The sequence below is a fragment of the Athene noctua genome, chromosome 18 (genome assembly GCF_965140245.1).
Source record: "Athene noctua chromosome 18, bAthNoc1.hap1.1, whole genome shotgun sequence".
NCBI classification, from domain to species: Eukaryota; Metazoa; Chordata; class Aves; order Strigiformes; family Strigidae; genus Athene; species Athene noctua.
Window position 1 is genome coordinate 11,046,293 of NC_134054.1, and position 25,739 is coordinate 11,072,031.

Sequence of the window (25,739 nt, forward strand, 5' to 3'; positions counted from 1 at the left end):
CCCTTTAGGAGATTGTCTCAAGTCTACTTTTTTTTTTTTTTATACGGTGGAATTTCCCCTGACAAATGGGACCATGGCACTTAAGACAGAAGTAAGTGTAGGAAGATGGTTCATGGTGGGCTCATTAATCACACCTGCCTAACTGAAGTAAAGAGACCGAAAGAATTGAAGGGAAGAGCAAGCCATTAGTGCAGCCTGACTTTGGAGCAGTAATTGGAAAAAAACCAGTCCTTGTAGAAAGGGTGTTTTATTGTTTAATGAGAACTCATTACTAAGAATTAATTTGCAGAAGAAATTAATTAATTAAAGAAATATTAATTTGCAGAAGAAATTAATTAATTAAAGAAATTAATCTGCTCATTGGCAGCAGTGGACTCCTGCAACTCAGTCCACAGAAGAGTTTCATATTCCTCAGGATTGTCCAGTGTAAACCAGTTCTGGTCAGCAGTGGGCTGCAGTTGTTTGATGATTTGGTAGCAGACTAGTCTCTATGGCTTTTCTGTGACCAGTTATTTACATCTTAAACTATGATGGTTGGAAACCTGGAAGAACTCGCTGGGCCCACTGACTGCAGTCTCCTGCTTTTGTTGTTGTCTTCATGTCGGCTGCATTCATGTTACTGCATCCACAGAGCTGTATCCAAAGAACATTAAAGTTGGAGGCTGAGCATTCAAAAGTTAAATTATACTAGAATTCACTGATTAATGAAAGCCAGTACATTAGTTTAGCTCTGTTGTGCATGCAGTAGTCCTCCCTATAGTAATCTGCAGGCTCTTCTTGCTGGCTTTTTGTCTTGTTCCATTCGATTTGCCTTCTTTCCTCCTACTTCTCACCACGGAAGTAGTTCTTGCCTGATTTCTTTTTCAGTCAGCCAGCTTCTGCATGGCTGCTGCCAGCAGAGGAAGTATGTTCTGGTTGTGTTTCTGATGACTAGCAACATAGACTGGTCTGGAGTAGATGTCACAGAGGAGAAGCTTGCTTGAAAGCTGTACATTTGGCCTGCACTGTGCTCATGAAACCTTTAGTAAATTTACCTTGCAGTTAAGAGTTGCTGAACATAGTAAGCCCATCGTCCAGTCAGCCTGGGGAATAACCAGTTCAAACAGCAAGTGTTCCTTTTGCCCAGTTTCAAGCCACCAGAATTTCTGAGTGAAACATTAGTGAGGCTGTTCATAACTTTGTCGAACTTCAGATTAGAAGAAAATACTGCCTTTGTAGAAAAAAATGTTGGTAAAGCATATTTTTACTGCCTTCTGCTCCATCTGTAGTATTGAAGTACCAGTTCAGAGAAATCACTTGAAGATGCCGATTAGCAATCAGTGGTTCTGTTTTCCTTATGAAGTATTTTGTGTTTGCATATTTTATCAGTGAGCTCATACGTGGACTCCACATTTTATTGTTTTGCCTTGTTACAGTTATACATCTGAACTTTTCTATGAAGGCAAATTGATGGCAAGTGGAAAGCAGCCAGCACACAAAGACTTCTACCCTTTGACTTTCTTCACAGCACGTGGAGAAGATGTGCAAGAAAAAAATAGTACAGCTTTTTACAATAATGCAGAGGTAACTCTTCTTTGGCTTTATTCTTGATTGTTTTCTTAAAGCTCCACTCTCCCCAAATTTATTGGTTTATGCTCAGTGTAGATGGAAGATGTAAATTGTCCTCTACTAGGAGAGGGGAACATGGAGTTTGCTAAAAAAGAGGTAGTGGACGTTGCAATTGTAGTAAACATTTACACTAGTTTATCTTCTTTTTTTTCTTTGCAAATTGCAAGCTGCATACAGTTCTTTCAAGCTCATTCTTCAGAATCTCTTTCCTGATCTTTTTTGTGACATTCTGATGGATGTATCTTAGCAACTGAGCGTAACTGCAATTTGAAGTAAAACTTAGATATCTGTGACTGTTGTAGAAATGTTCCCACTCAGATAAGAGTCCTCTGGAGTAACGTTTCATATTAGCTGTAATATGTTTAGGATCAGTGTCATTAATCATGTGCAGATGAGATTTTTTTTTTTTTTTTAGGTGAGAACTTATTCTCAAAATGTTTGTTTCACATCGATTTATTTGTATTCTTCAAAATTACTTTCATTTTCACTCCTTTCCTTGAGTTAAAAAACCAAACCCAACCCCCCAAACCAGACAACACCCAAACACATGCACCCCCCTCCCCTGAGTTGGTAATACTTTTCATAGTGGAAAATGCCCTTTTCCAGTCATCTCAAGTTAGAGGAGGGTTGACCCAAGTTCTCTTTTTCCCCACCAAAAAGATGTCTTAAGAAATGTCCTTGACATTTAAAGAAAAATGAAGAAGTATCACTAATTTTCTTAAACTTAGGAGGAATTTTAACTGAAGTTAGGATGCGGAATAGCAGCAGTGTTTGTCACAAAGCACTGCAGCTGTCTGTTTCCCTTTGTTGGTGATGGTGCTGTTCTCCTGATGCACAATTTTTAACCTTTTTGTTGTTACTATGCTGCACTTGTTATGTATTCTGTGATGTATTAAAATACCTGCTTAAATAAGAAGCTCCAGTGACTTCTGGACACATCACTGAAAAAAACTGAAGGCACCTGACTACTTCCATTAATCTACTTGGATTGCTTTGCCATTTAAAAAAAAGTTGTAAAAACCTAAAAATATCTTCAGTGGCCAAGTAATTGTCTGAAGATTGTGAGTCATTAATAGCTACAGGCAGAAATGAAGGACAACAGCTGCTTAAACACCAACACGAAAAACTGAAATTCAGATCATGGGGGAGATTTTTGCTGTTTGACCCTTAATGGACATTTGCATTGGGGTATTTTATGGTTCATTGGTGCCTCTATTAAGTATTAATCTGGAAAATACACTTTCCCTTTTTGGTCTTAATTCTAAAATTTCTTCTGTGGTGTTAATTCTAAATACATATCCAGAAGCTATATGCTTTTAGAGAAGCTTGCCAAAATACCTGCAAAAGATCATTAAATTTGTGCTATGGTTTTTATAGATATCAAAGTTTATTCTAATATCCTTTCTCAGTAGAACTATCTTTTAAGTATAAGAATTTATGCTGCAAAAAGGTATATGCAGGACGTGTTCAAAAACAGTAAGATATTTTCACTGCCCTCTCAAAATCTGAAATTAAAAAATAAATTATTGTGACTTTTAAAGGATTAACAGATTTTTTTTTCTTTATTAGTTTCCTCCTGATTTTTTTAAAATACCTGAGTTTTTCAATAAACTGTTCCAGTTTACATCAAGTTTTAAAAAATAAATACTTAGAATGTGTGTCATATAATCAGATCTTAGATACTAGGAAGTCAGCATAAACCAACAGACTTTTATAGCAGTTATGAACTACTGTGCGTTATGCTATTGCACATATACGTTGTGATTTATATAACTTCTCGTGTGCCTGAAATGTCCATAAACGTCCCTAGAATTCCCACTTACCGATTTGCAGAAGAGATAATATAAAAGCGAAGAGCATTAAATTTATTTTTAACTCTCCCTTCCCACAGCCATAGATAACTGGATGAATAGGGAAAAGAAGGAAATTAAGAATACTTGTGCTTCTTGTAGGAAAGACTCTCTGCCTCGCTTCCAATAAGAGGCCGAGCTTGCATTTTTGATGCTGTAGGAAACCTTCATTTATCCATTATCAAGCATTAAATAGCTGGATAAATATTTGTTGAATGACAAATTGACATTTTTAAAATGACATGTTCAATATAAATATTAAAAACCCACAACAAAACCAAACCACAAACCTTCCATAAAGTTATTCCGAAATACCTTCTATAGTGCAGTATCTCTATTCAGTGTGTTGAAACAGAACCTGCTATGCCTGGTGCTTTTTGACAGCAGGTTGCTTTAAGCCTGTCTCCTCACAGGAGGAGGTTTTCAGTTTTTATTACTCATTAGTCTTCTCAGATAGCACACTTAATTGTATATCATAGAGGTGAACTAGCAGTTGATGAATAATCTGAAATTCCTGATGGTATCCTTTGGAGTGGGAAGCCATTGTCCTCTGATATACATATTCTCCATATATAAAATCCAGAATAAAAAGAAAATGATCCCTATTTAGGCAGTATATTTACTTAGGAAAATTAAAGTATGATAAGAAGGGTCCTACTGCACTTGACATTTTCGTAAGAACACAAGTATGAACATTACGATTATAATTTCTCAATTTGTACTTTAAAGGTGGCATTTTTGTGGGCAACCTTTTATTTCAAGATTTTAAAAAAGGTACTGTATAGTAAATACATTGTTTTAATACATGATATTTTAGAGTATTAGAATGCAATAATCTTATTGCTTGTTCAGTAAATCTATGTAATACTGCGACATGCAAATATTTTAGAGCTTTAAAATTCCAATTCTCTTTCTGTATCAAAGAGTGGTCTTCAGTGGAGCATACTTTTAAGAATTCTGACTTTCTTTCAAGGTGTTTGAAGTAGTAGAGCGTGTTGAAGAATTGAGAAGAAAATGGCCTGTTGCCTGGGGCAAATTGGATGATGGCAGTATAGGTGTCGTAACACCTTATGCTGATCAAGTGTTCAGAATTCGGGCTGAACTTCGGAAAAAAAGACTGTCTGATGTCAGTGTAGAGAGAGTGCTAAATGTTCAGGGTAAGTAATAGTTATATGTCTCCAAGATATGCTAAGGAAGTGAAAAATGTAACTGGTGAGGTTAAGTAAGACTTACTAAAATAATCTTAAAATGATCAGAACAAAAGGAGAACTGTGATAGTGTCGATAAAAACCAATGAATCAAAATGAAACTGGCAAGTATGCCGATTAGATGTTATTTCAACAATGAATACCAAACCAATAAATTCATGGATGTGAGATTTATCTTTTTTCAAAATCAAGTTCAAGCTCACTTTAAAAATACATTGATTGAGTGAAAAATGTGAAAACTGATAGATTTTTATCGTAAGGGGAAAAACAGAGTTCCAAATCAAAAATGTAACAATGCTTTAGCCTCAAAATGTTCTTTTGCATTTGTGGAATAGACTGTAAAAAGGGATCCACAAATTTAGGTATTTGTTCCTAGAATCACTCTGATAACAAGAATTTTGTGTAGGCATAGCCTGTTGCTAGGTTGCACTTTTAGTCAGTAATAAACAAAGGAAGGTAATAAAGTAACTGAGTGACACTGAGTGGAGTGTTCTGTTTTTTCATGGCAGATATTCATATATTTGAGAAATTTTAAAGTATGAAACAAGAACTTTTTTTTTTTTAAGGTAGAATAAATAAATCCAAGATTTGTTATTGGCTGGTTGGCAATGTTGTAAAGATAATTAACAATTCAGAAAGTTCTGGAGTGATTAATATCAAGATGAAAAATAAGTTTTTTAAAGAGGAAATATTCTTGTAATAGAATATGCTATTTATAGTGCATCTTCTAAAATTTTTAAATCTTATTATTCTTGCATAAAGCTCTTCATGTGAAGGGTAGCTATCAGTTCTTCAGAAATATCTAGGTGTGAAATGTGGCTGGCAAGTGCAGTGGTCTGATTGTGTTACGAGCAAAAATAGCTACAATTATCTCAGACATTTGTTTTTTGTTTCATTTTAGGAAAACAGTTTAGAGTTTTGTTTCTCAGCACAGTACGAACACGGCATACATGCAAACATAAGCAAACACCAATTAAAAGGAAAGAGCAGTTACTGGAGGATTCAACAGAAGACTTGGATTATGGTTTTCTGTCCAATTACAAACTTCTCAACACTGCCATTACAAGAGCACAATCCTTGGTAGCTGTGGTGGGAGATCCTATTGCTTTATGTTCCATTGGAAGATGCAGGTACTTTATATATGTTCCTTAGTTAATTGGGGCTAAGGATACTAGAAAACGTGTTTACCTATGACTGATGGATTTAATAAAATGATGGATGTCCTTTTAGGTGCCAAATAAGACACAATTTATTTAAACCCTTAAAATAACTGTATAATGAAATTGAAATTCTTCACTTTTATATCCATATATAAATACTATAAAGCTTGAGAGTAATAATTGAAGATGCTTAATTTTATTTTCTAGTGGGTTTTTTTGGTATACCTGTTACAAGTTTATATATAAATAAAAGTAATATATAATTTGGAGTTAAACATTATGAATGTAATTTCACAGTTGAATGTTATGGCAGTTGTATGAAGGCAGAAGGCCATTATTATAATGGTCTTGAAGACTATTATTTATGTTTTTATATGTCTTCATGGCACTAGGAAAAAACTTGTCAAGATTTGAGTGAGTTCACTTTTTATAGACCTAAACGAAGAAATGTGGAAAAAGCTAAGAGATGTAAACAGTGAGATTAAGGATACCAAGTTCTTGTTCTTCAAAGGTTTATTTTTCGATGGAAGAGCTGAAATGTTGAGATGATCAGAGATTAAACCCTGAGGCTTATTTCTTGAAGAAAGGAAACACTGCACTGACTACATTATTAAAATAAAGCTAAAAATACGTATTAGTCAGTTGTTATATCTATGTTGTATTCTACTTTCCTGAGCAGTATTCTTCCTCTGTATGAAAATGGATGTGATTTTCAAAGATTAGAATCGAAAAACCCAAATGGAAACCAAACCTTTGTTTACTGTATTTATGAAATATAACCTGAGTTTGACCACTTAGCCGCTGGGAACACATCAAGAGTATCTATACATTAATATCGTGATCTTCTCTAAACTACTAATAACATCTTATTAAAAGAGAAATAATGGTTGTGGTCTTATTTCACTTTTCCCATTACCTGCTTGGGTTTTTTTAGACATGGTCTGGTTTATGTAACTCACTGATGTGAAAGGACTCTGTGCTTCCCAAGCGCTTGATCCACAAATGATGTCTGTTACAGTCTGCTGGTGCAGTCTCTAGTTCATCAAATTATGCTGCAGAGATACATGACTTTGCTGTAGAGGTTGCCATGCTGTGATGACAGATTTCTCCTACCGCTTGTTCAGAAATTACTCCTAGTTGATAAATTTTGCTTCTCTTCCCTACACTGGAGTTCAGCATGAACAGCGTTACCTAAATCAGAGAATTAAGTTAATTCCTAGTTAGTCTGTCTAGCACCTAGGACCATTATTGGTTCTCTAACCATTTGTCTAAATACAGCTTTTGTTGGAGAACGTCCATGTGTCTCATTCTCTCTAAATCCCAGTGAGCAAGATAATGTCTTGAATTTTCATGTAAGCCTGAGTGCTGAGGTTTTAAATTAGATACCCAGAGGCGACCCAGTTTTCAAATGTGGGGGCTCAGCAGTTTCTCCAAGTATGGCTCCTTCAAACTATCTGAAATAGGGCCTGCAAAAACTTCCTAAAATAAAAGTATAAGCTATCAGCATGCTACATAAGTTGCAGTCTTGGCAGTTATGGGTTGAGTTTGCCTTTCGAAGACCAGCAATTGTTTATGTATGTATAGCTGTTTGAAATTATAAACCAAAAAGATAATTAAGAAACAAGGAGCACTGGAGCTTTATTAAGATGTGTCTCAAACTTTCCCTTTAATACACCATTGTCTTGTTTCACTGAATAATTGAACATTCACTCTTTGAAAATAGTGCTGGAGGTGCTCAGGCATGCTGCTAGAAAGATAGTTCTTTTTTAGTACAACAGGAGTATAGAAGTCTGAAAGAAGTGACATTTCGTTAGGAAAAACAGACCTCAAAAAAGTTTAGAGAGTACTTGAATTTTATAAATATTCTAATACCTGTCAAAATGAGTCAAGACTCTGTAATAATAGTTGTAGAGAGCTTTGTGAAGTATGCCCAGGGTAATCATTACGTTTCTGTGTGTTACAATCGGACTAGACAGGGCTGTTTTGGCATACACTCCCTTTAAACTCCAGAGCACACTGTAAGACACAGACAGCAGTATTTTATTCTCTGTTCTTACACCTCAGTACAAGTATTCCATGTGTAGAGAGACTGCTTGGGGCATTTTAAGCAAAAGTGGATGGGTCTCAGTGGATTTGTGGTACTTGGCAGTAGGTTTGGTAACTGAATTGATTAATTGGAGGGAGTTCCATCATTAAAGCATCCCAGTGAAGTATTTAATTTTAGTTTTTAATCCTCACTTGCAAGATATTTGCCTCACAGTGAAATGCAGAAAAAGGGCCATCTTGCATCCTGAATTCTAAAAGAGCATTTCTTGCCTTTATAAAATCACAACAGAAGGTGGGCTTTTAAGGAAAACTATTCTGAATTTTTAAATACATCAGTAACATCACACTATTTGTGCAAGAAAGACATTTGTTCTTTTCCACAAAGCCAGCTACTCAGCAAAATGTGACACTGCTGTGAAAACTAGTGCACAGCAATCTCTGATTTTACAGGTTTTGGGGAAATGTCAGTGCTTGCTTATAGGCCAGACCTTATTACTGAATGGTGAACTCCAGTGAATTATAGTCAAGCACACTTTTAAGACCATTGTCTTTTTAATACTCTTTTTCAATAACTTTAATTACTCTTTATTTTTTGTTTTTTGAAAGAGAACAGCTCAATCAGGTTTTTCTTTTTTTTTTTTTTTTTAAACTGACATCTTCAGAGGTATTTAAATATCTTGTAAACTTAAGTAGCTTCACCCCAAAAGTTCCTTTGAGGTTAAAAAAAAAAAATCATTGTAAGTGTAAAGTTTTTGTGTAGATCCTGCTGCAGATGTTGAAAATGTAAAGACTTTTTAAATAAGCAATAGAAAGACATGTCATGAGCAAGCAGAAGACAAGTAGGAATGTTCTTATTACATGGTTTAAAGAACTCCACCACCCTCCAAAAAGTTGGATACAGATTTTTCATAGAGTAAGTCATGTGTCATCCGATGGTTGTCTTTCTGGCTTGAAATTTCTTCTATATGTTACAGAAATATCTGTCCCACAATAAAATGTATGGTGTTATTTGTTTTCCACCAGAGGGATCTCAAAGGCCCTCTATAGATATTCCTGACATATTAAACTTCATGTGACTCTTAAGTGTTTCGCAAGAGTAGTTTTGAGGGTTTATCTCAACTTTCATATTTGTGACACGGGAATTCAATGATCTACCTAAATTAGTGGCATCTTTTTGGTGCCTTCTGGGACTCAGAATCTATATAATCCCCGTGACTCTCTGAGCTTTAATAAGTTCCATAAATCATATGCTTTATAGAATTTTGAGCATTGTGTTTACTGTGTTTAGTTTTGTAGGAAAGCATTCCAAGTTAGACCTGTCCATGACATTAATAATAAATGTGCTATACACCCAGTGCTGCGATCTGATATGTATCGACAGACCTGTATGTCCTATTTTAAATGACCAGGGAGCTTTGCATTATGCTGTGAGAATCAGATGCATGGATCAGGTTGCAGGATGGATGGCTTGGTGTGTAAAATGAGAATACACAAAAAAATAAAAATTCCACAAAGTTATATTAAATCTGTTTTAATTTTAACAACAGCCATCGAATCTTACTCCTTTTTATTGTTTCTAAAAATTGTTTCCATAGGAAATTTTGGGAAAGGTTTATTGCCCTATGTCATGAGAATGAAAGTCTCCACGGTATCACATTTGAACAGATCAAAGCTCAGTTGGAAGCTTTGGAGTTAAAGAAAACTTATGTGTTGAACCCACTGGCTCCTGAGTTTATCCCCCGAGCTCTTCGGCATCAGCATTCAGCGAATACCACCAAACAGCAGCAGTCACCACCAAAGGTAAAGTTTTACTCGTGATGAATTTTGTCAGAAAGTGGAAGTGAATCGGGAAATGCCTTTTGAGAAATGACATAAAAGGCTTACGGAACAAACTGTTTGTTTTAAAATTGCATCAGTGCAATCAGATATGAATGAAAATTCCAGAGGGATCCTCAGTATTTTTAAGTGAAAGCTCTAGATTTGTATTATAATAGTTAGCAATATAGCTTGAGGTTGTCCAAGCCTTACGTCCTTACTAAAATGTATACCTTGGGTCCTGCTGGCGGGTTCATTGACTATGTTGTAATGACTCTGATGAACTTCAGCGATGGATTTTGGCCTCAGTATTTAGATGAGCCAAATGAAACCCTCAGAAAAAGAGGCAATCCCCATCCCAGGCAGCTTGTGCTCTGACTGTAGCCCAAGAAACAACAGGTTAATGTAGACAGTGGCAAGGAGTATAAGGGAACAACAAAATAATAGCTAATATGTTATGTCAGATAATTGTTTGATTTAATTAAAAAATGTTGTAAACCAGTACATCACCTAGATTACCTCACTGATAATGTCCTTCAGAAGACCAGATTTCATTAACATCAAGAGGGCAGAAAGATGAAAATACCACTCAGCAGTAATTTTATCAGCTGTTTTTATAAAAGCAGGTAAAGACGTGATTAAAATACAGAGCTTCCTCTAGGATGATAAAGAATAACACTTAAGTTTTGGAGCTTTTTTGGGGGATGATATGTTAGTAATTCTATTTTAACAGTTCTTTATAGTTTATTTCAAAATAATTTGAGTTATAATTTAATTAAATTGTGTTTAGAGATGCAACTAAAATACAGGTTGTCAGCTTTGTGATGAATTCTGTTGTGCAAGAGGGAAGAAACGCATGTGTTTTCCATAGCTTTGCATTTTTGTTGCAGGCTGTATCATTTAAATGAAATTTTTGCGACAGGTTTTTTAGCTTTAACAGTACAAAAAGGAAAGCCTTCCCTTTGGCAGTCCTTCCCAAAAGAGAGTTTTTAAGTGAGAACATTTGGTTTCTTCATCAAGATGCATTACTTTCTGAAACAAACACCAGATTTCTAAAGCATCTAGTCATGTGTCAAAACACTAGGCTTACAGAAAACCATAAATTAAAAAATTATTGCCTTTAAAAAGTCATTGCTGTACTCTCATTTTTCATGAGTACTTCAGCCTTGAGTGACTTTAATAATAGAACATCACTATTAATATTTTTTGTTTCCTAAATGAAAGAAAAGTGTTTGAAAATGCAGGAATAGTACATAAAAAGGGGGGGGGGGAAGGTTGGGGGAAAGGAGAGTTTTGTGAATACACTGTTCTGTTTATTTTTCTTCCAGTTTGTTAGTAAACTAAGCACTTGTGCTGTAGAAATCAGAAGAGACACTTTCAAACTGCCAGCACTGTATTTTCAGCTCAAGAGCTGCAAATGTTTTAACCACCTATATCCTAATTATAACAAAATCTCTTCCCTCTGAGCACAACTGGCAACTAGCATATGCAGTAGCAGGAGTAAAGCAAGCAGGTAATACTCAAACACACAGAGAAAATGGCTGTGATAAGTGAGACGTTTCCCTTTGCTCAAGTTTTAAAAGCAGATGGTTAACTTTGCTTATTTTAAACTCCTAAGTACAATATTTAACATTAAAAGATTTTGTATTTTGTAGAGGAAAAAATGAGAACAGCCTTTGATACAGTGTTTTGTGGCGAGTTTGTGGACATCTGTGCAGTTCAGAGCTTGTTTTTCATGATTTTGTAGAAAAGGCACCTTCTTACTCAGCAGAATTGCTCTTGGATTTATGTAAGGACATTAAAAAACTCTTTGCTGTTTATTTTCTTAAGAAGAAAAAGTTTCTGACCCGTCTCTGAGAAGCAAACAGCTAAAGCTTTGAGCTGCTGTGCTTCATGGCAGCCCTGTCTGTGAGGGCATCTGCCTTCACCTGTGTTTCTGTGGCTTGGCTGGGGATGGTGAAAGCGTGGAGGGAACGGCAGCATTGGATAGGCACAGCCTTTATTAAAGGTGATGATGCAGAAACAGAGAGTTTTCAGGACTAGGAGCTTCCCGCAGGGTAGTTAGCGTACAGTAAATGAGGCTCTGAATTTTACAACTCTGCCTGCCTCCCGTTGACTGCCTGTGCTCCAGGTTTTTGGCCTGGATTCAGGCACTTAATTGGGATGCATCATCATCCTAGACATTTTATACAGTCAGTGGGGACCACAGGTCTCATTAAGTCTCTGGAGAATACTCTCTCCTTTCTGTTGACTAAAGGGGAATCCTAGGAGTGTCAAGGCTGCTAACTTCCCGATGTCGCCTAGATTTTGGTCTGAGTTTCCCCAAAGTGTCTTTATGTAATGTGGATTTTTATACTCTGAAAACGGAGCAAATTTTTAGCAGAAACTGAGTGTATCTGTGCTCCAGTGCTCTCAATCGCCATCAGTTAAATTGTAGGTATAGGTATTTTGTAGATGGGCAGGGAAATGAACCTTGATGTGGAAATCTTTGAGAAATGCTAACAGTTCAGTTAATAATAGACAATTATAAAGTCATTAATCCATCAAAACTATTAAAAGACAAAAGAAAGCCAACTCATCCTTTCCCCAACTTAGAAATGGCCCCAGTTGACTTATATTTACTAATCTGATGCCATTACATGCTGAAGCTCCTGTTCAGCAGGACAGCTATTCTTAGGAATTGATGTAATTATTTGCTATTTCAGTTTTTAAAATATGGCACCTATAAAATACAAGTATGGTAGGTAGAACAGAGATTCGTTAGACTTCTGCCTGTACAGCTTGACGGTAACTGACAGCAGAACAGATGTAGAAATGCCTTGTAGTAACCATGAGTGATTAAGGCACGTAGCTCCTCCACATTTTAAGATTGAATCTTGCTCTCTTTAGTGAATAAACAGGTTTCTTTTATCTAAGTACTGCAAGGAAAAGCAATTATTATTTTATTTTTCAATAATTAATTTTTAAAACGAGGGAAATTCAGAGACCAGTTCTTTAATCTGGTTTATGCATGAGTCAACATTGTCAAACAACCTGTCTTTGTACCCTGACTAATTTGCTCAGACTGCTGGAAAACTGCCTAGACTTATCTCCTGGGCAAGAAAAGTTTTGCAGCATCAAAGTGTTTTTAGATTTATTTTAAATTTCTGAATGTACTTAGGTCCAGATTAAGTAAAGTATTCCTATCCTGCAAAAGACTTAAGAGCATACCGACAGTTGAATATGTGCTCACAGTTTATGAATATTAACTAGTTCGTTTGTGGCATAAACTCATGAGCGCGTAGGAGGGATAATTCATTTCTGTTAACCTTTTTTAATGTACAATTCACCAAGGAAAAACAGTTTCCCCAGGGTACTCTGGTTCTTAACTACATTGTACTTTGGGGGGAGCAGTCACAAAGGGGCTAAAGCCCAGAAGCAGGTACCTGATGTGGGGTAGGGATACAGTGTCTAATGAGGCTGGGTGAGCAGCTGAGGAAAACGGATGGCAGCTACTTTGTCTCCAAGGTTCTTGAGCTGAAACCTGGAGGAGAAGATGGGTAATGCTTCCACGACTGCCACGGAAGAGGAATACTGAGGGTTATGTTGATACTGGGTGCTGCTCCTGAAAGAAGTGAGACAGCAGGAAATAAAATTGAGAGAAGGGGAACTCAAAGTGGCTTGTTGTAACTCTCCTTGCATCTGAAAACAGGCCTTGAGAGAGAGTATCCCCAGAGGGACTGGTAATGATCCACTGGTTAATTGAATTAAGTGGTATTTAATGTCCATCTTCATGAATTCATAGTCAGGTGATGGAACTGGACAGTTGAAAGCGTAAGAATAAAATGTTGGGCTAACTTTTAAACTCTAATTTTTATTTAATTATAATGTTCACTTTGAAATAAAAAGTTTTGGTTTATGTAAGAATGCAAAGCATTACTACTATTGTTTTTCTCTTTAAAGGGCAAGGTCCATCACCATAACCAGAACGACCATTTCCCACCTGATGGCATTGGTAAGTATCTCTGCTGTTAGGGAAGGAATTCCTCTGAGCTCACACTGATTTGGCTTCAGCAAAGTTGATAGTAATTTGACAAAAATAGAGTCTCTGGTTTCTTCTCTGTTTGAAAGCCATTTACTACTCGTGTGTATTTGGGGGATTATAGACTGTTAAGTGGACATAAGGTTATTTCCAAGGTTATACCTTTATAGGTGTTGTGCGCACTGACTTTAAAGCCTTAACACAGCATAGTTGTTGGCCTCTTAGAACTGACTATGTTTGAAATTCATAACATAAAATCTGCATCAGTGCATTTGCACTAAAAGCGTTGGGATGCTATATTGCATGCAGTGCTTTATCATGTACTTTGAACTTAAATTGTGCTGTCATATATCCAGATATTACTGACAATACTTTTGCAAGGTAGCATGCAACAGCTTAATAATTTTGTTATTAATTTGAAAAAGCATTAATTTAAAGCTTGTCTTCCCTGCTAAAGAAAGGAGGAAGATTCTAGTTTCTGATGCAGTATTTAACAGCTACTCTGACTGTCAGCATATTTAATTGGTTTGGGACGTTCTTTCATTAATGCAGTTACCAGGTACCTGTTTCTCTGTATATCAGCTGGTATTTTCTGCCTCTTTGAATTTTTGAAAAGGGGTACAGGATTTGATTAATGCTTTCTCTCAGTGTATCAGACCTATGCTGCTAGGGATTTGCACATATGCTTTAGAAAGATAGATGCTATTAGGATGAAAAAAAGGAAGAAGATAGTAATTTTCATATTCTTTTTGTGTATATATCTTCTTTTTTTGTATGTGTGTGTGTATATATATATATATTTTTTTTTTTCTTTCTTTTCAGTTCAGCCCAATCCTTCTGTACTAATCGGAAATCCTATCCGAGCATATACTCCTCCCCCTCCTCCTCTGGGACCTCACCCCAATCTGGGGAAATCTCCAAGTCCTGTTCAAAGGATAGATCCACACACTGGGACAAGTATTCTCTATGTACCTGCTGTCTATGGAGGAAATATGGTCATGTCTGTGCCTTTGCCTGTAAGAATTCATTTTCCGTTTTTTTCCTCCCTCAATTATTGTATGTAAAAAAATGAATGGCAAAATCAGTGAATATTTTGCAAGCTTTTTCAGCACTTCAGATCTCTGGGCTTAGCTGGCTTTAGGAGTGGCGGTGCAGAGGACCACCAGAAAATGAAGACTTAAAACATTACTCCCACAAATAACTCTGGGCAGCCTAAAAGGAATTTCATGTTCACGTAATTTCGTGTATTTTCTCAGCTCTGGGTTTAGGCACACCAGTGGAATCTGTATCATCTGACTTGAGATACCTGCATCTGAATTAATTGCCTAGTTCAGTTCTTAATCATTGGAGAGACATAGGCGATTCAGATGGAGCTTGTTTCTTTATCAGCTTCATACAGTTTAAATTACCAGCTTCGGATGTCTGCAGTGCAAGGTGTCTGAAATGAAGTGATAAGAAAAATAAGCATAATGGGATGTTTTCCCCCTTCCAGAACCTCATAGTGAACCAGTTTCCTCTCCAATCCCTTTCCTTAATGGCATTTGAGAACACAATGAAGATCCATAATCAGGTCTGTTAGGCTACGTTTATGTATGGAATTTTGCATTACAAGTAAAACTATCCCACCAAAATTTACACAAATTAAAGAAGCAGTCTCTGCTTTATTTCTAACCTTCACAGTCACATATTCCAGGAGGAAAGACCAAAAGGCTATAGAAGTGATGCTGTGGAGTAACGTGTTATGTGTTGTACAGGATTCCCGAAGACTGTGGGAAGGACATGGAACCCAGACGTGCAGATGTGCTTAATACTATTAATAATGCTATATGTTGGCATACAATTAATTTGGTTTTTTAATAGTTACGAGTCCTCTATTGTAATTTAGGTTACAGATGCTGTACAGGGGACTTGCTGTCGGAACTCTGTTTTCAGTTGTATGTCTTAGATCAGCTAGCAGCTATAGGTTGGTTTTCTTTCCTAGGTCAAGAAATTTTCCATTTTCCTAGCATGCTAGGAATCTGCATTTGATGGATAAATTTAAATGCAAAGAGAAGGCCAGCAGCTGTATCTTTGTCATGCTTGCTCACGTTATATTAATATCAAACCAAGATAATTTAAAAAGTTCTGTCTCATTGTTCCAAGGTTAATATATTTTTATGTATTTCCAATCAAAAGAAATATATTAAAAATAAGTATTTTGAGCTCACCTTCCCTGAGGATGGATTTTTTTAAATAATTAAGTGGGAAGACTGAGGTACTAATGAGACAGCTGCTTTTGAAAGGAAGCTTGTTGGAGATGATTTGTGATTGTACAGATGCAATAGTAGCCTAAAGCTAAAGTTCAAAGTGCACATTTCAAGGGCAAATACTAATTTAAAAGAAGAATTGCATGAAAGTTGTTACACTTAAAACAAGTAGGGACTGAAGTAAAATGTGTTTATGTTCGTGTATGATCTCTTTGCTTTGTTTAAGGCAGTTTCCATTTCCAAGGTAAAAATATGTAGAGGTTGTCTGCTGCCATCAGTAAAGGATGCTTTGTCAGCCTGAGTGTTGATGATTACTTTCCCTGCACTCTCCTCTTACTCACACATTTTCCTCTTTTTAATAAATTCCCTACAGGGTGAGATTGGACTAATTTGATCCAGAGCTGTCTTCCTTTGCATTCCTTTCAGATAAATACATTTTAAATAAATTTTAAATAAAATTTAAAATGTCCTAAAAATTCCTGACTTTTTTTACATGCTTTCAGGATGGATTTTACTTCAAATATTTAGGAAGATGATCTGCAATACATGTGTTATGTAGCATAGACACTTTGGAGCGGCCCTGTCGTTCTTAACAAACGGATAGTCTTTGATTCTACCGCTAGTCCTGTTAACTTCACTAGGTGTCTAGTGGGTGCAGAGGTATGGTATGCCTGCTCGTTCTGGGTTACAAGATTACAGCACTGGGTGGTAAAAGGACTATAAAGAATTCCTCAGGTTCAAGGCTTCTCTCTCTGTTTCCCCCCTGTGACATAGCCTAATGTCTCTTTTAACTACCAGGGGAAAGGGTTTTTTATTATCTTGAACCTCACCCACTTCTATTTATTGAGAGAAGAGATTAAAGTTTATTAAAATACAATTTGTCAATCAATCTTTCCTCTCTGAATTTTGAAACCACTGAAACAAGAATGGGTTTTGATACAAAAATTTTTGCCCAGGGTAGTCCTCCAAAATCTTTGCTCTTTTCCATGGCTGCTAGGCCTGCCCTTATCACTCTCCCTTTCCAGCACCCCCTGTAGTTGTGTGTTAGGCCATCTGATGTATGGAAAACTGATTGTTACTGATGTAATGTGAGTTTGCTTGTTATTTTTACTTCCTTTAACATACCTTAACAGATTGCTTTTTTTTTTTTTTTTTTTGGTAAATTATGTAGGTACCATGGACGGGGTATCAGGGTAGGTTTGCAGTTGACCCCCGAATCATTACTCATCAAGCAGCTATGGCATATAATATGAACCTGTTACAGGCACATGGGCGTGGGTCTCCTATCCCTTACGGCCTGGGACATCATTCACCCGTTAGCATAGGACAGCAGCAGCAGCTTCAGCATCAAGACAAGGAGCAACATGAACAAAGTCGAAATGGTTAGTTGTTAAAATTGCATTGCAAATTGGCTTTGTTTTGAGGGAGTTTGTACTTTAAACAGGATGTTGTGGAAAGGATTTCTTTTGTTCTTTCTCTCTAAGTGTCATTGAGGGATCTACAAATCTGGGGAAATAACCTGTGATTTCCCATACAAATAGAATAACTAAGATATTGTGAGATTCAGAGGAGGAAGTAATCGAAGTCAGGGGGTGTGTCTGTTGAGGGTATAATTGGTCTGTCTCTGTTCTGCAGCCCAGTGGTTATTACTGCTGATGTTATTTGCAATTAAGTTTGAAGAACTACTTAGTGATGATTAATGAATAAAGTGCAGCAATTAAAGGAAAAGTGTTATTTGGGTAAATTAGATAGATATGTTGAAAGTGTATGTATGCTGTAAATGCTATACTGTCTAAATTGTCCTTTATCTGGGGAGGACACCCCTTCCCCACACCCCTCCCCAAAATAATTATTTAATTGAAATCTTAATTTTATAAATGTTTTTAGGTAAAAGTGAAAACACTGCTGGACCTGAAATCAGTAAAATTCGAACACCTGAGAAGAAACCTCTAGAATCCAAGCAGGTGGGTTTGTCTTGTTTGGATTTGTGGGGATGTTTTGTTTTTTAATATTCATTCTTTTAATGCATCTATTAATTACTGACATGTTTTTGTTTGGGTTTTTTATGTGAATTTTCAAAGTTTTTTGTTCTCTTTTTCTAGGTTGACTTAGAAGCAAATTCTCAGAATAGAAGCCCAGAGTCACGTTCCAGTGTTGGTTATCCTAATGCTAAATTTCATCGCAAAGAGAATCTTAACCCCAGGCAGCTGAATCTACATCTCACCCCACCCCACTCACAGTATGCAGTTCCCAATCGTCACTTCCAGCACCTGTCACAGATACCAAGGCAGCCATATCCTCTGCAACAGCAGCAAAACCTTTTAAGTCAACAACAAAATCATTTGCCTGAACAGCAAAACCAAATGCCACCCCAGCAAAGCCAGGTAGTTCAGCAGCATAATCATTTGAATCAGCAGCCTCCACAACCTTCGCAGCTTTCCCCTGCTTATCAGGCAGGCCCCAGCCAATCTTTTTTTAATAATCCAATTCCCCACCGACCACATTCTCCTGCTGTAGATGCTGTGATTTCAGAACAACACCCCCCACCTATGTTACAAGAAGTCAATAATCCTTTGAGGCCTATTGCACAGCACAACCCTGTTCTGCCAACCCACTTGAACAACTTCATTGAAGAGAATCCATCAGGAATGCCTTTAGGGGACACTTTAGGTAGGTGACTTTTCTTTATTTAAATTCAGAGTGTGCAATTATAACTACATTGAAGTGAAAATGAAGGAGGTATTTACCTTTTCAGGCATATCGCTCTGAATTGGGTCATTGTTGGGTTAGTTTCCATAAGTAATGTCATTGAGCATAATTTGCTGCTTGAGGCATGTTTGAATATTCAGCACTTTATTAGAAGATTTCATGTTTATATGATTTTCCATATGATTTAAAGAACCAGGTTATACACTGCAATGCAGTTAGTATATAATAGGCCCTGGAATATACTGTGTAAAAAGTATATATATTTTTTTTTTTCTGACATAAAGATCTTTAAAAAGGGGCATTAGATAAATTTTTTTTTTAAAACTATTTTTATAGATCGTATGCATGGAAATGTAGCTTTGGAAACAATAAGGCAGCAACAACAAGCCAGGTTACAGCAATGGAATGAACATAATGCCTATCTCAGTCAAGGCACTATTCCATATCAACACCATCACCATCCTCATCTACCACATCTTCCTCAGCAACCAATTGGATTGCATCAACAGCAGCAAGTTAGGGCAAACTGGAAACTTGCCAGTAATACAGAAGATGAAACAGAGGCTACATATTCAAGGTATTTGTTTACTGAGTCATCAGAGCTTGTATAAAATTGAGCAGTGGGCACCTATCTGTAACACTGTGATCAAGTGCAAGACACTGAAAGTATTGCTTTTTGCTGCTGTTATTATGAAGGTTAAAATAGTTGGCAGGCTGACTTACAACTATACTTTTATTATGTGTTATGCTTTATTCTGTTAGTATATTGGGTAGTAAAGCTGTCATGGAAAAAAATACTTTAATGGAGCTTTTCAGTGCTGTATTAATGGAATAAGGAATGGATAGAGAGTAACAACCTTCTGTTTATAAAAAGAGGCATCTGAGTGTAGTTAAGGCCTATTTAAGTTGTAAATTCTTCAAATTGAATTAGCAGTCTCAGATTTGTGTGCTTGGAAAGAAACAAACCAACCCCTTCCCAATGAAACCAAAACTTGTCTTCCTTTTGAAAAATACTTTGCTTTTACAGCAGATGAAAAAAAAAAAAAAAAGCTTATATTTGAGAATGGAGCATTAGGGGGCAAGAAAGGAAGCTGTTGAAAATAAACAGAAAAATGGTTCCAGTGATCATCAGCTTTAATCATGTATATTGTAAAGGCTGGATTTTTAAATTGCCTCTGTTTACTGTCATCTCCCACTATGCTTTATTTTCCATCTGGTTTGTTATAGCCATGGTAAAGCATCTAAGTGCTCTCTTATCTGACTTTTTGAAGTGCTGCATTGAATATTCTTGACCGTTTGAAGAAGTTTGGAAGTATATTGTGCAAATGAGGAGAATCCCTGGTTGGTCTGGTTTTTGCCGTTTAAGGGGTTAAAATTTTCTTTACCTATGTGAAGTTTTTTACTTTGTATAGTAAAGCAGGAAATCCTTTCCTTAGTTGTCTCTTAAGAGATAACAAAAAATTGATTCTTCTGACTGACAAGGAAATCTCAAGAGTTATTAAAACTTTGAGATGATTCAGGTAGGTATTTCATCCAGTTAATCCTCTTGTGCCTAAATTTCTGATTGCTCACAGTCATATCCTTTGAAGTTAGGGTCAGTAAGCGCAAATATGAGTATATTTAAATTCAGTGTTGTGTGCTTTGAGTTTTCTTCACCTCAAAAAGAGTGGGATTTCAGCAAAACATTTTTTCTTTTTCTTGATACATTTATTCTGTCAATACAGATTCCAGGATTTGCTCAGAGAACTGTCACACCGTGATCAAAGTGAAAGTCGGGACTTAGCTGAAATGCCACCCCCTCAGTCAAGACTGTTGCAATACAGACAAGTTCAGCCCAGAAGCCCACCAGCACTCCCTTCTCCTTCCTGCAACTCTAACCACAGTGCTCACTTTCCTAACTTCACTGAAAACAACAGAGACATTGAAATACCCAGTAACCCAGCATTTCAGCAGCATTTACCCCAAATATACAATCCCCCTTTCTCAATGCCATCTGAACATATAACCCCATCTCCCCTGAAATACCTGCAACCTGATGGATCGTGGACTTATGCTAACCTACAGCAGAATCACCTTATGGGGCAGGGCTTTCATTATGGTATACCTCCATTGCCCCATAGGTCACAACAAAACCCTTTTATACAAATACAGAATCATCAGCATGCAGTCGGTCAGGAGCCATTTCATCCACTCGCATCTCGAGCAGTATCTGCTTCTTCGCTCCACAGCTTAGAAGAGGTAGGTATTTCTGTCTGTGCATGCCATTGTCGTGTCATTTTAATATCAAATTATATTTTGAAGTGGTTACGAATGCAAAATGCCTCACGTATTAAAAGCTCACCCTGGGAATTTCTGTGAGGTAGAAATTTTCTCTGTCTTCTCTGTTCACCCTGTGCGTATTCGTGGTTCTCATCACTGCAGGTATAACATTTCCTCTACTACACAGGAGGTCTTGGCTTTTTGAAAGTTACTCAGAGTTTTCTTGCACTCATTGCTCTGTTATCTGCATGTCGTTTGTCTGGAGTGCAAATTAACCACACCCTGGGTGAAAACTCCTGCAATAACTCTGTGGAAAGTCAGCTTGAATAAACCAGCCAGTTGGCTTGGCATGAAACTCTGAATATGGTTATTTCATACAAACTTGAAACCAGAGCAGTACAGTTGTTTCAACATGGTACAAAACCCGATTTAATAAATCCCACCTGGCCTGAGGTAATTCTGTGTAAAGCCCTCCTGTGTATTTTGGGGGTTGGGAGTGTTGGAAATCAGTGCAGAGATAACCAGCTGTGCTGTGAGAATCTGGGTCCAGCACAAACCCTGCCACACCAGAGCTGGCTCTGTCCCTCTCGATCTTTTTTTGTTCTGGATTCTGAGGGTCTGTGTTACGGGATGCAGACTATGCAAGCACATACAGCTAGGGCAGGTCACGCTCCAAACAGGAGTTTTTAATCCCTGTTGGAATCCAGAGTGCTAAAGAGCGTATGATATGTAGACATGGAGTATGCTGGAGCCAGGCTGTATTCCAGGCATGTCAGAATTAATAATATGGGATAATTTTGCACTGACTACATGTAATCCAATATTTGTACATAAAGTGGCTTGTTCTATGATGCATTTTTGTCAAGTTTTTGCAGAAACTGTGGGAGTATCCCTGCTCATCACTATCCCCCATAATACATATTTAATTGTCTTTTGACTTGAAAATAGAAAATATTTAGTTTATGTGCCTGAGCAAAATAACTGAAATTGAATTCCAGTGCACCTTACAAATTTCTGTCTTATACAGATTCAGAGAAGTTAATGGAGTCCTCAGGCCTGCATAGAGCTGTAGTAAGGTTTGATTTTACAGACATTCAGAAATTCTTTGTCTCGGTCCGCCAAGCCGCACCACCTTGTATAAGATCTAATACTTTCTGACAACAGTTAATGTCTTCGGTACAGTGGCACATAGGAACAATGGCTTTTCCGCAGTAATAAACTAATAAATATTCCTATAGAGTTTGTGACAGCTCCTGCTATCTGAAGACAAGTAGAGTGAGCTTTTACATAATTAGTGCAAATTCATTTTAGTTCTTATTTCTTCTTCCTTTCAAAATATGTGACAGAAATGCCAAATGCAGTAAAAGGGTTACAAGACAGAGACTTGCTTGCAAAGTTTCCAAGACTACTAGTTCAGCTGGTAGGTAGAACTGAATACACAAAGAAATCAAAATGCAGTTTGAGATATATGAGGGATCTCTGTTAAAAATATAAAGCAGGTGTCAGGGGAGATGTGATGACTTTTGATATCCTTACTAAACTGTTTTCTCTATCACTATTTATAAAAGTGTTCACTGACTTGATACTTGAAAGCTTTTGCATGTGTTTAGTCAAACCAGATTTGAATTGCATATCAAAGGGAATACTTTACTTTATCCGGTCCTGTACTTGCAAGGTCCAGAACTTTAATAACTTTCTGATTGCTTACCAAAATTGCCTGCTAAATTCAATAAAGAGTATACTTTTTGGGTATGATTCAGGCAGTAACTTCTGAATTTTGTTTATTTGGTGTTGAATACCCTCAAGAGAGTAGAGTGACAGGATATCTAAGTGCTGTTCCCTTGCTATATCATAATAGTGTGGTGGCTATAGTGATATATTACAGTTTTCTTCCATGCACTCCTTTTTCCCTGTCTATTTTTTTGTGGATGATATAACAACAACACTGGGGAATTGCAGCCAAGTTATGTGATGTTTACTTAGCTATTTTTTTATGACATTTCATTGGGATGTTTACTTTTTCCCTTTACCAAGTATAGATTTGCTTCTATGACTTTTTCTGTTATCTGTGCTCTTGTTAGTACAGTGCAGAAGGGAGCAAATACTGTGTTTATTTTTAAAAATAAACTGTAATACAACAGACTTGCTTTGAATTTTAAGAAAGTTGAGAGAGTCCTTAAATCTGAACTCTTGAAGCCAACACATTAATTAACGGAGCTCTTGCCATTTTCATCTACAGGATTTATGGAAGCAAGTAGTTTCTGGGGTTTCAGATAAAATTCTCTGCATTATTTCTTCTGAGGGCACACACTTCTCCAGAGCATTTGTTCTGTGTGTACAGACACAAAATCTAGTATACAAATGTGTCATGCTTCCCCAAATCAGGCTATACAAGTCACTCATTTGTCTTTGGGAAACTAAAAAGCCATTTTTTTTTTTTCCTCTCTACATTGGAATTGAACATTTGCTCTTGTATGTTTCTGTGCTTTCTTTACTTCATTTCTTAAATGCTTGGTATCTTCCTCCTCACTATGTGATACATCTCCCATGTGTAGGAGTGTGAGATGTAAAGGTTGATAAGAATTAAGAAGTCTCAGTTGACACTCTTTGCACTTCCTTTAAAATTCTATGTCTGTTTTGTATGGTTAAAATACATTATCAGTGGCCGCAATATAGAACACAGCTTGAAATGTATTAGATTTTTTTTTCCCAAATACAAAGGACTTCTATTTTTTTACTTTTTTTTTTTGTAAGACATTGCAGGGAAAAAAAATGGATGGAAAAAATGGTATTTGATACATGCAGTTAATAAAAGGAGCAAAAGGCCTTTTATTGTTTTGGTTTTTTTGTTTACAGTATGAACCAAGAGGACCAGGCAGGCCGTTGTACCAAAGAAGAATTTCCTCTAGTTCAGTCCAGGCTTGTTCTGAAGAATTAAGCACTCCTCAAGATAGTCTTGGTCAGTGTAAAGAGCTTCAGGACCACAGTAACCAGTCATCTTTCAACTACTCACCACCTGAGTTGTGGGTAAACTCCTCCTCATCTGCCCCATACCCAAACATTCCATGCAACGGAGCCAACAGAGCAGTTCCACCCCGGGAGTTGTTAGGTAGGTGCAGACTTGATCTTTGCTTCTCTGCTTTGATAAGTAGCCTTTTTAGGCTGGAGTGAGCAAGCCTAAATGAAAGGGTTGGTGGTGGGGGGGTTGTTTTGTTTTAGTTAGTTTTTTTTCTCCTTTTCACAAAATGTTTTCTTCCATCTCTTCAAATCCTGAAACTAATTAAAGCAGAGGTTTTCGAATTATTCATTGTTTTAGTAGTTACAGGTTTGCTTAGAGTAATCCTATTCTCATTTGCTATCTTGTTAACTGTCTGGAACGTTGCTGGTGTCTAAAGAATACTGTTAAGTATTCTTCATCAACAAACCAACACTGCTTCTTAGTCTTCTCACAAAAGTTGCAGTAAACCCACATACTCTCTTACAGTGGTTTCAAGTGCAACTGAGTTAAAAGGAGCTAAGGTAACTGGTGGGATTTATTTGCAAGATAGGTTATTTGTTTCCAAAATCAACGATATTTCTCACTGATATTACAGTCCGGGGGAGAAATGACGTAAACTGGATTAGTAATTGCAGTATATTTCCTAGTAAATTCAGCTACTTCATCAAAGTGATGATGAAGTTTAAACACTCACTGTGGAAGAATCACACTGAACCTGGCTTCCCTGGTGGTAGTAGCAGTGCTGATTGATTTAGCAGAAAGAAACTAAATTAACTTTTCAGTGATTAAAAAAAAAATCTGCAAGTAGAGGTTGGAGCAGTGTAGCTATTTTTCCGTTCTTGATATTTTTAATGTTTGTGAAAAACAAAATTGCCAAGATAGTACAGTTTTTTTCTCTATGATTTTGCTTTAAGGACCTCAAACTATAGTTAAAAAAATAGTAATAAAAATATGAACAATATTTCAGTGTGAATATTAAAAACAATAACTTGAAAAATTACTTAGAAGCTGGTTTTATTGCCCTTAAAAGATCTAATTGCTTTTGGTCAAATTTTATAAACCTAAACCATCTTGTGTTTCAGAGTATAGTATTTGTGAAGTAGAAACATGCAGTCTTAGACTGAATGAAAATAAGCTGTTTATATTAGTGACAGCATTCAAGAGTTAAGTTCCTAATGTGCATTTTCATTTCCAAAGTGTGAAAATGTTATTTTGTAAAACCATATTTATGGCAGCATCTTTAGTGGTAAATTCAAAGCTTCAAGTTCAGGGCCCCTCCTTCAATCTATTTATATTTTTACTGAAGATCAAGGAGCTGAATGCATGATATTATGTGGCATCCATCTCTGAAGTTGCTCTCTAGGCTCTGTGGTTATCTAATAGGAGTTCAGGAACCCTAGCAAGATTATGTTGGGATCAGCTGATACCGCATTTCCTCGCTTTAATGTAAAGGTTGAGAATGTGTTTGAGTAAAATCCTCAGAGGAAATATGTGTGTGTAAAAAGAACCGTATCTATACATTTGCTGTCAAATAATAAATCCTAAACGAAAGGGGCAAGTTTTGACTAGTATCTGCATTTGCTATGAAAATATTTTTTTTTATTGTAGATAAGCATGGTTTCTGTTTTGTAAATAAATGTGTATGCAGCATTGCCCTGTATCTAATCATTCATGCAAACAAATCTCCATTTTTATGGCTGCTCTGCTTTTCTGCATTTACAGCTCACTGGCTCTGATGATCATATTTAAAGCCCAAATGTGTTTTATAGTGCTAAGGGTTAATGACCAATAACTTTAGTGTTTCTGGTTACTATTGATT

The 25,739-nt window shown here is 36.6% G+C and overlaps 1 protein-coding gene across 3 annotated transcripts in view; it reads left to right on the top strand.

Annotated features, from left to right (window-relative positions):
* The window catches only part of HELZ (helicase with zinc finger), a 90,782-nt gene that overhangs the window by 62,041 nt on the left and 3,002 nt on the right, over window positions 1-25,739 (top strand). For all 3 annotated transcript variants that reach the window (XM_074921889.1, XM_074921890.1, XM_074921891.1), the window contains 12 exons: window positions 1,416-1,563; window positions 4,432-4,615; window positions 5,568-5,796; window positions 9,468-9,672; window positions 13,630-13,681; window positions 14,531-14,724; window positions 17,126-17,336; window positions 17,842-17,918; window positions 18,057-18,624; window positions 19,000-19,240; window positions 20,388-20,901; window positions 23,779-24,031. In XM_074921889.1, the coding sequence (XP_074777990.1) occupies window positions 1,416-1,563; window positions 4,432-4,615; window positions 5,568-5,796; window positions 9,468-9,672; window positions 13,630-13,681; window positions 14,531-14,724; window positions 17,126-17,336; window positions 17,842-17,918; window positions 18,057-18,624; window positions 19,000-19,240; window positions 20,388-20,901; window positions 23,779-24,031 (2,876 nt within the window). The remainder of the gene's footprint in view (window positions 1-1,415; window positions 1,564-4,431; window positions 4,616-5,567; window positions 5,797-9,467; window positions 9,673-13,629; window positions 13,682-14,530; window positions 14,725-17,125; window positions 17,337-17,841; window positions 17,919-18,056; window positions 18,625-18,999; window positions 19,241-20,387; window positions 20,902-23,778; window positions 24,032-25,739) is intronic.